Raw genomic sequence first — 17,289 nt, forward strand, 5'->3', positions numbered from 1 at the left:
CGTATTTCTGAAGTGTAGAGCCTCAGATACCAAAAGGCTTCAAGAAACTAATTGCGTTAGGCTTGGTGTTTTTAACTTTCTTTTTTTCACCCTCCGTGTCCCATTTCTTTTGTGCTTTTGATTTTTCCCTCGCCCCCCCCACCCCCCACCCCCACCCCACCTGAATGGCAACCCTGCAGTTATGCATGGAGTTGAGTTTACACTGCATAAGATAAGGCGGTTTATAAAATAAAGTCATTAACCTTTTCTCAATTCTCACACTCCTTAAGTACATCTGTTCTTGATTTTCTCATCTTATGCCTCAAGTTTGCTTTATGCTTTTTGCATTTTGTTGTTTTTCTCTGAGATTATTTCTAGCTTTTTGCTGAGTTCCTAAAACTGTTTCTGATTAAATAAATAGCTGTGATAAGGCACATAGGAATCTTAACAGAAAAGAAATATGTGCCTGATTGACCTCCTTCATCTCTTATGCCTTATTTCCTCCCAAAGCTGAAACATCAGAAGAGAACAATTATCACAGCATATTATCAGTGGATTTGGAACTCTTTTATTGCTGATTTTGTTGGAAATGCTGGTATTCCGTCAGCAAAAGCTCTTTTATATCTTCTAGCTAGCTTTGGATTTTCTCAAGCTGATAGCTCTTTCCTACCAACTTGATAAAGAGTCCATATGCTCCATCCTGGGATGTGAATTCACCCTTTCCTTGCATTCAGCAGGAACTTGCCTGAAGTGTTCATCACCAAAGAGGGTAGGACACCTCATTCCAGTCATTGCCAAACAGTCGAACTGAAAATGTCTTGAGGAGCTTGCTGTCCTCTCTCGTCTTTTGATTTGCTTGTGTCATTCATGCCTCTGTCAAGTCAAGAATCCCATTTCTCTGTTGCGTATACTTTAATTCTTCCGAATGGAATTTTGATAGGAAGTTATCTAGGGGCATCATGGTATGTAAATTGATTGTAGGTAACAGTGCAGACCTTTTATTCTTCTGAAAATTAGCTCTTTGAATTTAAAATACATTTGGTTTTTCACATCTCAGTATCCAGCCCTGTTCTCTTCTAGTTGACTAGTAAGGAGATTAATCTTTTTTTTGACGTTTATTTTTATTTTTGGCTGTGCTGGGTCTTGGTGGCTGCCCAAGCTTTTTCTCTGGTTGTGGCATGAGGGCTTCTCACCACAGTGGCTTCTCTGTTGCAGAGCACGGGCCTTCGGGCACGTGGGCTTCAGTAGCTGTGGCTCTGTGGCTCAGCAGTTGTGGTGCATGGACTCAGTTGCCCCTCAGCATATGGGATCCTCCTGAATCAGGCATAGAACCTGTGTTTCCTGCATTGACTGGTGGATTCTCTACCACCGAGCCCCTAGGGAAGCCCAGTTATTTTTGTTGTTTGTTTTAAAATAAATAAGCATGCGCTTATGCCTTACCCTAAGCAGCATAGTTGTTTAGGAAATACTTACAGGTGAATTTGTTTTTCTTGATCTCAGTTATACTATCCGACCGTTAGTTCAACAACAGTTTGCCTTAAATACTTAAAATACTTACAGCTTGGACTCTTCTACCCCTGTCCAAATATACTTCTTGCCCTTTTATTTTAATTCTAACTCAATTTATTGGAATTCTTGTTGTCAAAGAGCATTCCTTGAAAGAATCTGGAGTATCACTGGCTACAGAATAAGCTTCAAGTGTATCGATTTCCTGTTACTCTGTTTCATTCTTTTCAAGTTATTCCCAGTCAGGTTGGATGAGGTTTTCTCTCTGGATAAAATATGTATCTTTACTTTAAAAAGGTGATACTGGTATGTATTTGACCCATATCACACTTTTTCCCCCCCTAAAAAGGAAAGTCTGTTTCTCAGGAAGTTACAGGGAACTCTTTAGTTTCACAGAAATACACGAGCTATGGCCAGTTGACCGTAAGTTTGATCTACTTTTGCTGATCAGTAAACCCACTTTGCAGCCTAAAGGAAAAGTGATCAGAATAGCAGACATGGCTGGTTTCTAGCTGTGAATAGTGACGTATCTCAGTAGGGTGCGAGGTGGAATCCCAATCCCTCTGGGCTTGTCACTGCACATGTTTTACGCTTACAAGCTCCATCTGCAGGAGATGATAGTGAGGTGAGCACTGAATTTCATCTACTGTGACACGATTCCACATTCCCAGAGTATACGGCACAGAAGGCCAGCCTGAGCTGCCATCTCTGAAGCCACTTGTGAGTCTGTCAGCAAGGTTGGGGGCCGAATCTTCTTCCACTCAGAGGCGGAACACAATTTCAGACACACTTGTGTTTCCCTCCGGTATCTTCTGCTTCTTGGAAACATTTTAGATGGTGGTATCTTTGGTGTGATCGAAGGCAAAAGGAGAAGGGGGTGGCAGAGGATGAGATGGTTCAACAGCATCATTGACTCAGTGGACATGAATCTGAGCAAACTCTGGGGGAGAGTGAAGGAACAGATGACCCTGGTGGACCACAGTCCATCGGGTTGCAAAGAGTCGGACATGACTTAGTGACTGAACAGTAACAACAACAACAAATCTTTGGTGGGAGCCACTTATCATGAGATCCCCCAAAATTGGAAAATAAACTTGTTGAGGTTATTTTTATTTAAGAATCTGATAGTACTGCTTTACACCAAAGAAATTGAGATTTATGAAACATTATATAAATGATCTGACCAAACTCCCCCCCCCCCCACACCTTTATTTTGTTTGAAGAAAGTACACTCCAGAGATTCAGTAGATTCAATGACCTTTCACGATAACAGAGATTGTTTATGCTGAATTGGGATTCAGAACTTAGCGTCATGACAGTAGAATCTATGACTATTCCTCTCAGCAGGAAGGGACTCTGTAGCCTAGGCAGGGTCAAAGACCTTAAACCGTAATAGCTGCTCTGTGGCATCTGCTGGCTTTTCCTAGCATCTCCCCAATGTGATCCAAGTCAACCAGCGCCCTTGAGATACCTGGAGATTTTTCTGAGACGTATGTTGGCTGTTGGGCAAAATTCTTATCCTAGAGCCAAAGTTTTCCTTCCATAAAAAATTTGGCCATTACTACTTGGAACTACTTGCCAACGGAGGATATATTCCCAGTGGTTGAGGGAATTTCAGAGGAAGCTGAAATTCTCTGCCTGTCAACACTCACCCACTCCTAACAGCGTTGACAGAGCCGTCCCCAGCCAACATCCTTGGTTAGTCAGGTTCAAAGGCTAAGACTTTTTAGGAAGAACACAAAATAAAAGTGAAAAGAGTTCCAAGCCAGGAGAAAGTGAATTCTGCCCCGTGCTCTCTTCTTATGGGCTTAAGGCCAGGTTGACCATTTTGTTTGTTTCTATGTGATCAGTTGCTCAGATGTGTCTGACTCTGTGACCCAGTGGACTGTAGCCTGTCTGGCTCCTCTGTCCATGGGGTTTTCCAGGCAAGAATACTAGAGTGGTTGCTGCTTTCTACTCCAGGGGATCTTCCTGACCCAGAGGTTGAACCTGAGTCTCTTGTGTCTCCTGCATTGGCAGGCAGATTCTTTAATCACTCTGATCACCAGGGAAGCCCTGTTTATTTGTAAAAATGTACCAAAAGCCATCCTGATTTTAGGCCATGATATGGAATATTCCCCCATAAACAGACATGCAGTTCTAATATGATGTTTTTATTTGGGGGTGTTGTGAGTGGGAGGACTGAGGTTAGTCAAACAAAGGATTTTCTATCTGTCTTTTTTCTGTCCAATAGAGCATGCTGACAATGACAGCATTGCTTTGAATTTTTCTCATTGAAGTTTTGCTCAACAGCACTCAAACCATGGAAGCAGGAAAGTAGTTACAGATAGATCACTGGTGAAACATCAATGGCTTCAGTTCATCATGTGTCAATAGCACTTTACTTTCTGCAGCATAATATTGAATAAATACAGTTAAATGGCTGATGTGAGCATATTCTGTAGATTTTTGCTGTGAGATAGGAATGAAACAGGAAGGAAGTTTAAACTTGAGAAAAAGAAAAGATAGTAAAATATCCTCTGATGTTTCCAGGATGGGCACTGTTTCCAAGGGTGGGAAACCAGAGGGGAGACACCAGAGTTCTAAGAGATAATCTTTTTAAATCCATCACTTAAGCTCAAATAAACATACAAACTCTTTGAAATATTTATGTTTCTGAAAATATGGTATTTAGCATGTTCTTATGAAAACATTTGTTGTCTTACCAAGTCCTTATGAATTTCCATATGGAGTCATAAAAAACCTGTGTTGCCCCGAGGTTTGGCTATTTTGCAGGGTACACATATAATGTACTCATATCAAATCCATGTCTGTACAGCTTCATATTCCGTATGGAAGGTTGGATCACTGTCAAGTCTTCCTCTCTTCCATAGGATGACACCAGAGAGCTGTGAGCAGATTAATGGGGCAGGAATCTAAAAAACAAAAATATGGACAAATATTTGACAGTTTTCTGTACTTTTATAGAGGTGCTGAGATCAGAATATTTGAAATCAAAACTATGTTGGGAAGTGCAAGACATATGGTCATCATGGCTGTAAGGTTTTGACTCTTTCCACAGATTTATATCTCCTCTCTGTATTCTGCCATCTCCCCAAAATAGGGGAGCCATCAATCTATTCCACAACAGTTTGCTGAGAATCTACTTCTTTTTTGGCACTGTTCAGTTCAGTTCAGTTCAGTCACTCAGTCATGTCCTACTCTTTGCGACCCCGTGAACCGCAGCACGCCAGGCCTCCCTGTCCATCACTAACTGCCATGATGGAGTCCACCCAAACCCATGTCCATTGAGTTGGTGATGTCATCCAACCATCTCATCCTCTGTCATCCCCTTCTCCTCCTGCCCTCAATCTTTCCCAGCATCAGGGTCTTTTCAAATGAGTCAGTTCTTTGCATTAGTATTGGAGCATCAGGGTCTTTTGAAATGAGTCAGTTCTTTGCATCAGTATTGGAGTTTCAGCTTCAACATCAGTCCTTCCAATGAATACCCAGGACTGATCTCCTTTAGGATGGACTGGTTGGATCTCCTTGCAGTTCAAGGGACTCTCAAGAGGCTTCTCAAATACCACAGTTCAAAAGCATCAATTCTTCGGCACTCAGCTTTCTTTATAGTTCAACTCTCACACCCATACATGACTACTGGAAAAAACATAGCCTTGACTAGACGGACCTTTGTTGGCAAAGTAATGTCTCTGCTTTTTAATATGCTGTCTAGGTTGGTCATAACTTTCCTTCCAAGGAGTAAGCATCTTTTTTTTAAATTTCATGGCTGCAATCACCATCTGCAGTAATTTTGGAGCCCAGAAAACTAAAGTCAGTCACTGTTTCCCCATCTATTTGCCATGAAGTGATGGGACCGGATGCCATGATCTTCATTTTCTGAAAGTTGAGCTTTAAGTCAACTTTTTCACTCTCCTCTCTCACTTTCATCAAGAAGCTCTTTAGTTCTTCTTCAGTTTCTGCCATAAGGGTGGTGTCATCTTCATATCTGAGGTTATTGATATTTCTCACGGCAATCTTGATTCCAGCTTGTGCTTCTTCCAGCCCAGTGTTTCTCATGATGTACTCTGCATATAAGTTAAATAATCAGGGTGACAATATACAGCCTTGATGTACTCCTTTTCCTATTTGGAACCAGTCTGTTGTTCCATATCCAGTTCTAACTGTTGCTTCCTGACCTGCATACAGGTTTCTGAAGAGGCAGGTCAGGTGGTCTGGTATTCCTATCTCTTGCAGAATTTCCCACAGTTTATTGTGATCCACACAGTCAAAGGCTTTGGCGTAGTCAATAAAGCAGAAATAGATGTTTTTCTGGAACTCGCTTGTTTTTTTGATGATCCAGCTGTGGAAGTGACAAAATCCATTAAAACAATCCCTCTATCCAGAGAGCTTGCGGGTCGATTCCACAGCAATCAGTTTTATTTTTAGAGCAATATCTTCAAACTTTCATGCCTGACTGAGAGTGGTCCTACAAAGCCATTAGTTCTGGGGAAGAGGCGACTACATACTTATTTTCTATTTTTCCACCATCCTCCAAGAGTTCTTTTCCTTGTTTTTATGTTTATTTATACAGTTCATACTTTGATTTTTTCATCTCTCCATTAAGTATTTCCAGAAAGGGTCTGAATGACACCGTAGTCCCTTGTGGTGGTACATGGACCAAGCTTGAGTGGTAACTGTAACACTCATTGAAAGCAGGAGTAGTATTTCAGGCTTGGAGATGAGAGCATTAAGTTCAACCTGGAAGAAGAGCTCACGTCCTGTAGATGCCTTTAAGCAAGAGCGAAGAGGGAAAGAAAACTACGATACTCTGGCTGCTTTAGCAGTCTAAACCAGAATTTTGTCATCTTTTCCTCTGTACTTCAGAGACTTGATTTTTTTTTTTTTTTTAAAGAACCATATTCCGAACGAGTGCTGCTTTGAGCCCTGGAGACAGTTCCATGCTACTCGTGATTGTATTGTCTTTGTTGTGTTCATTGATAATTTATATTTCTGGCCACTAGATGGTGCTCTTTCACTTGGAAATATGTTTGCATTTAAAAAAATGAGTCTTTTTTGCCTTTTATTTTGTTTATTGTTCTGTTGATGCAGAGATGGTGGAAAATCAGATTCCTTCTTAAATTGGATCTGAGGTTTCCTGTCCCTATACAGATGCATAGGAATTTTAATGTGATTATGCAACCTGTAATGTAATAGGTTTGCAGATTATCATAGCACTCAATACATGCTATTAATTTATTTTGTAAGAAAATACACTTTTTTTCCTATAGAAGCATTTTATGTTACATATACTGGGCTGATACATAAGAGGCTACCGTTGCATGTCTTATGTGGCTTGATCTGCTGTGTCCTATGCGTGATTAAGGAATCACTTGGTAAAACAACAAAATGCTGACTGCTGGGTCCTAGAGACCCGGAACCTATGTTTTAGAAAGTGAGTCTGATGAGCAGACATGTTTGAGATTTACCAGGCTCCAATCTCCACTGTAGCAGTGAGCACTTCTAGGGGACACTAATGACACAGTGTCTGCCTACCAAACTACCAAAGTTCAAGAGAGTTGAGACCAAGATTTTGAATGTAGACAGCTCTGTGTAAATATTGCCTCTAGGAGTCTTAGTGGGTATAATACAAATAATTAAAGAGAATGGAAATGAAAACCAACTCCAGTATTCTTGCCTGGAGATGCCATGGACAGAGGAGCCTGGCAGGCTACACTCCATGGGATCGTGAAGAGTCAGACATGATTGAGCAACTGACACTTTCACTTTCTTTACGTAAGTGTGTTGAAGTTGGCAAGAATCTTACACAGACAAGACTTTCTCTATTAGGATGGAAGCATGAATGGACGCAAGCAGGAGCAAGCAGACAGAACACTGTGTGTGGAAGCTCTCCCAGCTTGCAGGGGTTGGACAGACATTTTGTCCTGCTTTTTTTTTTAGCCCCTCTCCTTAAATACCTGATACATCAGTTCAGGTCAGTCGCTCAGTTGTATCCGACTCTTTGCAACCCCATGGACTGCAGCACGCCAGGTCTTCCTGTCCATCACCAACTCCTGGAGTTCACTCAAACTCATGTCCATTGAGTCGGTGATGCCATCCAGCCATCTCATCCTCTGTTGTCCCCTTCTCCTCCTGCCTTCAAACTTTCCCAGCATCAGGGTCTTTTCAAATGAGTCAGCTCTTCCCATCAGGTGGCCTAAGAATTGGAGCTTCAGCTTCAACATCAGTCCTACCAAAGAACATTCAGGGATGATCTCCTTTAGGATGGACTGGTTGGATCTCCTTGCAGTCCAAAGGGCTCTCAAGAGTCTTCTCCAACACCACAGTTCAAAAGCGTCAATTCTTCAGCACTCAGCTTTCTTTATAATCCAGCTCTTACATCCATACATGACTACTGGAAAAACCATAGCCTTGACTAGATGGACCTTTGCTGGCAAAGTAATGTCTCTGCTTTTTAATATGCTGTTTAGGTTGGTCATAACTTTTCTTCCAAGGAGTAAGTGTCTTTTTATTTCATGGCTGCAGTCACCATCTTCAGTGATTTTGGAGCCCAAAAAAGTAATGTTTCCACTGTTTCTCCATCTATTTGCCATTAAGTGATGGGACCAGATGCCATGATCTTTGTTTTCTGAATGTTGAGCTTTAAGCCAACTTTTTCACTCTCCTCTTTCACTTTCATCAAGAGTCTCTTTAGTTCTTCTTCACTTTCTGCCATAAGGGTGGTGTCATCTGCATATCCGGAGAGGGCAATGGCAACCCACTCCAGTACTCTTGCCTGGAAAATCCCATGGACAGAGGAGCCTGTTAGGCTGCAGTCCATAAAGTTGCTAAGAGACGGACATGACCGAGCAACTTTGCTTTCACTTTTTACTTTCATGCATTGGAGAAGGAAATGGCAACCCACTCCAGTGTTCTTGCCTAGAGAATCCCAGGGATGGGGGAGCCTGGTGGGCTGCTGTCCATGGGGTCGCACAGAGTTGGACATGACTGAGGTGACTTAGCAGCAGCAGCAGCATCTGCATATCTTGAGGTTATTGATATTTCTCCTGGCAATCTTACTCCAGCTTGTGTTTCATCCAGCCCAGCATTTCTCATGATGTACTCTAAATATAAGTTAAATAAGCAGAGTGACAATATACAGCCTTGATGTAGTCTTTTCCTATTTGGACTGGTCTGTTGTTCCATATCTAGTTCTAACTGTGGCTTCCTGACCTGCAGACACGTTTTGCAAGAGGCAGGTCAGGTGGTCTGGTATTCCCATCTCTTTCAGAATTTTCCACAGTTTATTGTGATCCACACAGTCAAAGGCATTGGCATAGTCAATAAAGCAGAAGTAGATGTTTTCCTGGAACTCTCTTGCTTTTTTGATGATCCAGCGCATGTTGGGAATTTGATCTCTGGTTCCTCTGCCTTTTCTAAAACCGGCTTGAACATCTGGAAGTTCACCGTTCATGTATTGTCGAAGCCTGGCTTGGAGAATTTTGAGCATTACTTTGCTAGCATGTGAGATGAGTACAATTGTGTGGTAGTTTGAGCATTCTTTGGCATTGCCTTTCTTTGGGATTGGAATGAAAACTGACCTTTTCCAGTCCTGTGGCCACTGCTGAGTTTTCCAAATTTGCTGGCATACTGAGTGTAGCACTTTCACGGCATCATCTTTTAGGATTTGAAATAGCTCAACTGGAATTCCATCACCTCCACTAGCTTTGTCAGTAGCAATGCTTCCTATGGCCCATTTGACTTCACATTCCAGGATATCTGGCTCTAGGTGAGTGATCACATCATCATGATTATCTGGGTGGTGAAGATCTTTTTTATACAGTTCTTCTGTGTATTCTTGCCACCTCTTCTTAATATCTTCTGCTTCTGTTATGTCCATACCATTTCTGTCCTTTATTGTGCCCATCTTTACATGAAATGTTCCCTTGGTATCTCTAATTTTCTTGAAGAGGTCTCTAGTCTTTACCATTCTGTTGTTTTCCTCTATTCTTTGCATTGATCCCTGAGGAAGGCTTTCTTATCTCTCCTTGCTATTCTTTGGAACTCTGCATTCAGATGGGTATATCTTTCCCATCTAAATATGGCTTCTCTTCTTTTCACAGCTATTTGTAAGGCCTCCTCAGACAGCCATTTTGCTTTTTTGCATCTCTTTTTCTTGGGGATGGTTTTGATCCCTGTCTCCTGTACAGTGTCACGAATCTCCATCCATGGTTCATCAGGCACTCTATCTATCAGATCTAGTCCATTAAATCTATTTCTCACACCTCCTGTATGATCATTAGGGATTTGAATTAGGTCATAGCTGAATGGTCTAGTGTTTCCCTACTTTCTTCAATTTAAGTCTGAATTTGGCAATAAGGAGTTCATAATCTGAGCCACAGTCAGCTCCTGGTTTTGTTTTTGCTGACTGTATAGACCTTCTCCATCTTTGGCTGCAAAGAATATAATCAGTCTGATTTCTGTGTTGACCATCTGGTGATGCCCATGTGTAGAGCCTTCTCTTGTATTGTTTGAAGTGGGTGTTTGCTATGACCAGTGCATTCTCTTGGCAGAACTCCATTAGCCTTTGCCCTGCTTCGTTCTGTACTTCAAGGCCAAATTTGCCTGTTACTCCAGGTGTTTCTTGACTTAACTACTTTTGCATTCCAGTCCCCCATAATGAAAAGGACATCTTTTTTGGGTGTTAATTCTAGAAGGTCTTGTAGGTCTTCATAGAACAGTTCAACTTCAATTTCTTCAGCATTATTGGTTGGGGCATAGACTTGGATTACCATGATATTGCATGGTTTGCCTTGGAGAGGAACGGAGATCATTCTGTCATTTTTCAGACTGCATCCGTGTACTTCATATCAGATTCTTTTGTTGACTATGAGGGCTACTCTTTTTCTTCTAAGGGATTTTTCCCCACAGGTATAGATATAATGGTCATCTGAGTTAAATTCACACATTCCAATCCGTTTTAGTTCATTGATTCCTAAAATGTAGATGTTCACTCTTGCCATCTCCTGTTTGACCACTTCCAATTTGCCTTGATTCGTGGACCTGACATTCCAGGTTCCTATGCAATATTGCTCTTTACAGCATCGGACCTTGCTTCTATCACCAGTCCCATCCACAGCTGGGTGTTGTTTTTGCTTTGGCTCCATCTCTTCATTCTTTCTGGAGCTGTTTCTCCACTGGTCTCCAGTAGCATATTGGGCACCTACCGACCTGGGGAGTTCATCTTTCAGTATCCTATCATTTTGCCTTTTCATACTGTTCATGAGGTTCTCAAGGCAGGAATACTGAAGCGGTTCACCATTCCCTTCTCCAGTGGACCACATTCTGTCAGAACCTGATAGTTAAACATTTTAGAAAGTTTTAATGAACATTGAGGTCTTTAATCTTCACCACATCCCTTCACAGGGCGTGGGTCAGAGGGAGGGATTGGAGAACAGGCTGAGGAGTGGAGCCTGAGCCCAGGGCAGCCAGCAGGAGGCAGTCTGGGGGGAGTGTGGGGCTGGAGTGTTGGCACTGATTCAGATTGAGGCCAGCTGCTGGGAGGTCTCCCTGGGAGGCTAGATCCATTCCTAGGCTCTGAAGCTCCCTGTGTACTCTTGCTGATTAGGATTGCTTCATCCTGGTCCTAAGGGTGGGGAGCTTTAGAAAATGGTTTCCTCCTCCATCCCATCCTTCCCTTTCTCTGTCTGCTTCTCCTTCAGTCACACCTTATGAATCATGAAACTCAGTGAAACTATGAGCCATGCCGTGTAGGGTCACCGAAGATGGATGGGTAACGGTGGAGAGTTCTGATGAAAGGTGGTCCACTGGAGAAGGGAGTGCAAACCACTTCAGTATTCTTGCCTTGAGAACCCCATGAACATGTATGAAAAAGCAGAAACGTAGGACACTGAAAGATGAACTCCCCAGGTCAGTAGGTGCCCAGTATGCTACTAGAGATCAGTGGAGAAACAGCTCCAGAAAGAATGAAGAGACGGAGCCAAGGTGAAAACAACACCCAGTTGTGGATGTGACTGGTTATGGAAGTAAAGTCCGATGCTGTAAAGAACAATATTGCATAGGAACCTAGAATGTTAGGTCCATGAATCAAGGTAAATTAGAAGTGGTCAAACAGGAGATGTAAAGAGTGAACATTGACATTTTAGTAATCAGTGAACTTAAATGGACTGGAATGGGTGAATTTAATTCAGATGACCATTAAATCTACTACTGTGGGCAAGAATCCCTTAGAAGAGATGGAGTAGCCCTCATAGTCAACTGAAGAGTCCGAAATGCAGTACTTGGGTGCAGTCTCTAAAATGACAGAGTGAACTTTGTTTGTTTCCAAGGCAAACCATTCAGTATCACAGTAATCCAAGTCTATGCCAGAACCAGTAATGCTGAAGAAGCTGAAGGTGAACTGTTCTATGAAGACCTACAAGACCTTCTAGAGCTAACGCACAAAAAAGATGTCCTTATTATCATATTGGACTGGAATGCAAAAGTAAAAAGTAAGAGATACCTGGAGCAATGGGCAAATTTGGCCTTGGAGTACAAAATGAAGGGCAAGAGCTTTTGCAGGGCAAAAGCTAACAGAGTTTTGATAAGAGAACACACTGGTCTTAGAAAACACCCTCTTCCAGTAACACAAGACAAGACTCTACACATGGACATCATCAGATGGTCAACACCAAAATCAGATTGATTATATTCTTTGCAGCCAAAGATGGAGAAGCTCTTTACCATCAGCAGAAACAAGACCTGGAGCTGACTGTGGCTCGTATCATGAAATCCTTATTGACAAATTCAGACTTAAGTTGAAGAAAGTAGGGAAAACCACTAGCCCATTGAAGTATGACCTTAATCAATCCCTTATGATTATACCATAGAAGAACAAATAGATTCAAGGGATTAGATCTGATAGAGTGACTGAAGAACTGTGGATGGAGGTTTGTGACACTGTACAGGAGGCACTGATCAAGACCATCCCCAAGAAAAAGAAATGCAAAAAGGCAAAATGGTTGTCTGAGGAGGCCTTACAAATAACTGAGAAAAGAAGAGAAGTGAAAGGCAAAGGAGAAAAGGAAGATATACCCATCTGAATGCACAGTTCCAAAGAATAGCAAGGAGTGATAAGAAAGCCTTCCTCAGCGATCAATGCAGAGAAATAGAAGAAAACAATAGAATGGGAAAGACTAGAGAGCTCTTGATGAAAATTAGAGATACCAAGGGAACATTTCATGCAAAGATGGTCACAGTAAAGGAAATGGTATGGACCTAACAGAAGCATAAGATATTATGAAGAGGTGGCAAGAATACACAGAAGAACTATACTAAAAAGATCTAATGGTCCAGATAATCACGATGGTGTGATCACTCGCCTAGAGCCAGGCATCCTGAAATGTGAAGTCAAGTGGGCCTTAAGAACCATCACTAAAAAGAAAGCTGGTGGAGATGATAGAATTCCATTTGAGCTATTTCAAATCATAAAAGATGATGCTGTTAATGTGCTGCACTCAATATGTCAGCAAATTTGGAAAACTCAGCAGTGGCCACAGGACTGGAAAAGGTCAGTTTTCATTCCAATCCCAAAGAAAGGCAATGCCAAAGAATGTTCAAACTACCACACAATTGCACTCGTCTCACATGCTAGCAAAGTAATGCTGAAAATTTTCCAAGTCAGGCTTCAGTAGTATGTGAACCATGAACTTCCATATGTTCAAGGTGGAATTAGAAACGCCAGCAGAACAAGAGATCAAATTGCCAACGTCTGTTGGATCATAGAAAAGCAAGAGAATTCCATAAAAACATCTATTTTTGCTTTATTGATTATGCCAAAGCCTCTGACTGCATAGATCACAGCAAAACTGTGGAAAATTGCCATCTTAAAGAGATGGGAATACCAGACCATCATACCTGCCTCTGCAGAAGTTTATATGCAGGTCAAGAAGCAACAGTTGGAACTGGACAGGGAAGAACAGAGTGGTTCCAGACCAGGAAAGAAGTACATCAAGGCTGTATACTGTCACCCTGCTTATTTAACTTATATGTAGAGTACATCATGAGAAATGCTGGGCTGGATGAAACACAATCTGGAATCAAGATTGCCAGGAGAAATATCAGTAACCTCAGATATGCAGATGATACCACCCCTATGGCAGAAAGTGAAGAGGAACTGAAGAGCCTCCTGATGAAAGAGAAAGAGGAGAGTTGAAAAAGCTGGCTTAAAACTCAACATTCTAAAAACTAAGATCATGTCATCTGGTCCTATCACTTCATGGCAAATAGATGGGAAAACAATGGAAATAGTGACAAACTTTATTTTCTTGGACTTCAAAATCACTGCAGATGCTGACTGCAGTCATAGAATTAAAACTTGATTGCTCTTTGTAAGGAAAGCTATGACCAACCTAGATAGCATATTAAAAAGGAGAGACAGTACTTTGCCGACAAAGGTCCATCTAGTCAAAGCTATGGTTTTTTCCAGTAGTCATGTATGGATGTGAGAGTTGAACTATAAAGAAAGCTGAGCGCCGAAGAATTGATGCTTTTGAACTGTGGTGTTGGAGAAGACTCTTGAGAGTCCCTTGGACTGCAAGGAGATCCAAGCAGTCTATCCTAAAGGAAATCAGTCCTGGATATTCATTGGAAGGATTGATGCTGAAGCTGAAACTCCAATATTTTGGCCACCTGATGTGAAGAACTGACTCATTCAAAAAGATCCTGATGCTGGGAAAGATTGAACGCAGGAGGAGAAGGGGTCGAAAGAGAATGACATGATTGGTTGGTGTTACCATTTTGATGGACCTGAGTTTGAGCAAGCTTCATGAGCTGGTGACGGACAGGGAAGCCTGGCATAATGCCATTGGGTCACAAAGAGTTGGACTTGCCTGAGTGACTGAACTGAACTGGGCTGATGAATCATGGCCTTGATGACTGTGAGGTGGAGATGGGCGGGTTAAATCACAATATGAGGAAATACGTGTAGTTTGGTAAAATCTACAGTGAGTCATTTTGCTTATCCTAGTTTATCTTGGTTTAGAAGAACTCACTTCATGGCAAATAGATGGGGGAAAAATGGAAGTGGTGGCAGACTTCATTTTCTTGGGCCCCAAAATCACTTTGGATGGTGACTGCAGCCATGTTCAAAGACACTTGCTCCTTTGAAGAAAAGCTATGACAAACCTACACAGCATATTAATAAAGAGTCATCACTCTGGCAACAAAGGTCCATCTAATCCAAACTATGATATTTCCAGTAGTCATTACAAATGTGAGAGTTGGACCATAAAGAAGGCGGAGTGAGACTTTTTAATATGTTTTTTAATATGCTGTGTAGGTTTGTCGTAGCTTCTCCTCCAAGGACCAAGTGTCTTTGAATATCATCACACCATCTGCAGTGATTTTGGAGACCAAGAAAATAAAATCTGTCACTGTTTTCATTTTTTCTCCATCTATTTGCCATAAAGTGATGGGATCAGATACCATGATCTTAGTTTTCTGAATGTTGAGGAAAGCCAGCCTTTTCACTCTTTTCTTTCACTTTCATCAAAGGCTGTTTGCTGCTGCTGCTGCTGCTGCTGCTAAGTCGCTTCAGTCGTGTCCGACTCTGTGCGACCCCATAGACGGCAGCCCACCAGGCTCCCCCGTCCCTGGGATTCTCCAGGCAAGAATTCTGGAGTGGGTTGCCATTTCCTGCCCCCAGTGCATGAAAGTGAAAAGTGAAAGTGAAGTCGCTCAGTTGTGTCCAACTTGTAGCGACCCCATGGACTGCAGCCCACCAGGCTCCTCCGTCCTTGGGATTTTCCAGGCAAGAGTACTGGAGTGGGGTGCCATTGCCTTCTCCGAAGAGGCTCTTTAAATCTAATAGATCATTTATTTATTTGACTGATTTTTACCTCCCTGCACAAATCTGTAAGGTCCATGTGGACAGACAGCTTTCTTTTTTTGGTCATGGCATGTGGCATGTAAGTTCTTAGTTCCACCACTAGGGATCGAACCCCTCCATTGAAAGTGTGAGGCTGCTGGAGAAGCATAGAAGAGGTTCAGAAAATCTTTACTGAATGAATGAGTGGTTTCCTGCAGACATAGCATGTACTTAGTCACTTTCTTAGTACTAATTCTGAATAAATATTAAATATTCCTGAATGAAGATTTTTTTTTTCCTGTCAACTTTGGCCAATAAGAATATCTCTTAAATGATCACATAGTTTAAAGTATGGATTCAGAGTTGGAAGACACTGGATTATAATAAACATCCCCTGAATGGTTTTCTGGGGCAAGTTGCTAAACTGCTCTGTGCCTTCGTTTCCTCTGCAGACAATCACAAAACTGTGGTTTACAGCACTTATTATTGTCTGTTTCATTTTAACTATGTACTGTGAAGTGGTACTGCATTGTGGGGTTCTTTTTTAGTTGAAAAATGCTTTATTTTTAGAGATGTCACCATTGGAATTTAAAATAGGCAGGATATTCACTAAAGAAATTGCTTTACAATACAGGTAGTTTAAAAAAGAAAGAAGCAAACCATGGTGTAGATTGAATGATTCAGTGCCTTTTAAGCCTTTAGAACAGGGGCTGGAATGTACCAAGAGATGAAGTAATAAATTGAATACATAGACGCTTCACTTGTTTAAAAAATAATTATATGCTATACTTATTTTGCAATTAAATTTAAAGTTACATAGGTTAGCCAGTGCTCAGAAGGAAAAAAAGCATAGATAAATGCACAGTTTGAGTATTTTACATATTTCTGTTTTTATTACAGTGATAACACATCAAGAATGAATCAAATATTAAATGTATTATGGAATCATTTTTTCTTATATTGTAACGTAAGTTTTAAAACAGAGCTTAGGGGTTTCATATGAGCTCTTTGTTCTTGATTTCTTACAGATCCCCACATTAAGGTTTCTGGAAAGAAAGAAGATGTTAAGGAAGCCAAGGAAATGATCATGTCTGTCTTAGACACAAAAGTAAGTGAATGTTAAAGACACTCAGATGTCAGAATCTTGTCTCTGCAAGGGGCTACTTCATGCTGTTATGAAAGAACTATTTGGAGAAGAAAAACCAGGAGAAAGTAATGGTGGGTTTTAAAATAAGCTCTTGATTCTACAATGGATGTAAAGGTCTGTTTCAAATTTGCATAGGTTCTCTCATGTTGGGTAATTAAATAATACTTTCTCTCTCAATGTATATACTTAAGTACATAACATGTATATGTGTGTATGTCTTTCTGTATAAGTGCGTATGTGTGTATATGCCATCGTCAGAAATAGACACTGATCTTGATTAATATAGAGCAAGTAGTAATGACTGCAAGAATTTAGCATATTTGCTTTTATGATGTCAGTGGAAAACCAAAATTATGTTCTGTATAGCTGTGTGTGTGTGATGGCATGCAGTCTGCCAGTGTGTCTAGTATGTTCTCTCTCTACAAGTACGTGTAGGGAGAGACAATAGAGAAATGAAAATATTTAAAAATGTATACTTGTTTTTGAGGATTTATTTTAATAAACACTTCTAAATCACTTACTCTATGCCAGGCACTTAGCTACATCATTTACAAATATTAATTTGTTTAATCCTCATAACAAGCTCAGGAAAGAGATATTAGGGAATTTACATAGGATATCATAGCTGATAAGTGGGGAGGTGGGTTCAAATCCAGTCTGTCTGGTTCTTAGGTTCTGCCACCTAATATTTCATTGAAATTATTTTTAATCTCTTCTCTTAATCCCTATTGTTTGTTTCTTTTTGTTGCTGTTGTACTTTTTAAAGAAAATAATTATTCATCCTATAATTATTAAAAATTTTGCAATATCC

The 17,289-nt window shown here is 41.0% G+C and overlaps 1 protein-coding gene across 6 annotated transcripts in view; it reads left to right on the forward strand.

Moving 5' to 3' along the window:
- Positions 1–17,289, forward strand: part of BICC1 (BicC family RNA binding protein 1) — a 347,294-nt gene that overhangs the window by 270,948 nt on the left and 59,057 nt on the right. For all 6 annotated transcript variants that reach the window (XM_070782051.1, XM_070782052.1, XM_070782050.1 and 3 more), the window contains exon 4: positions 16,360–16,439. In XM_070782051.1, the coding sequence (XP_070638152.1) occupies positions 16,360–16,439 (80 nt within the window). The remainder of the gene's footprint in view (positions 1–16,359; positions 16,440–17,289) is intronic.

Source organism: Bos indicus, chromosome 28, assembly GCF_029378745.1.
Source record: "Bos indicus isolate NIAB-ARS_2022 breed Sahiwal x Tharparkar chromosome 28, NIAB-ARS_B.indTharparkar_mat_pri_1.0, whole genome shotgun sequence".
NCBI classification, from domain to species: Eukaryota; Metazoa; Chordata; class Mammalia; order Artiodactyla; family Bovidae; genus Bos; species Bos indicus.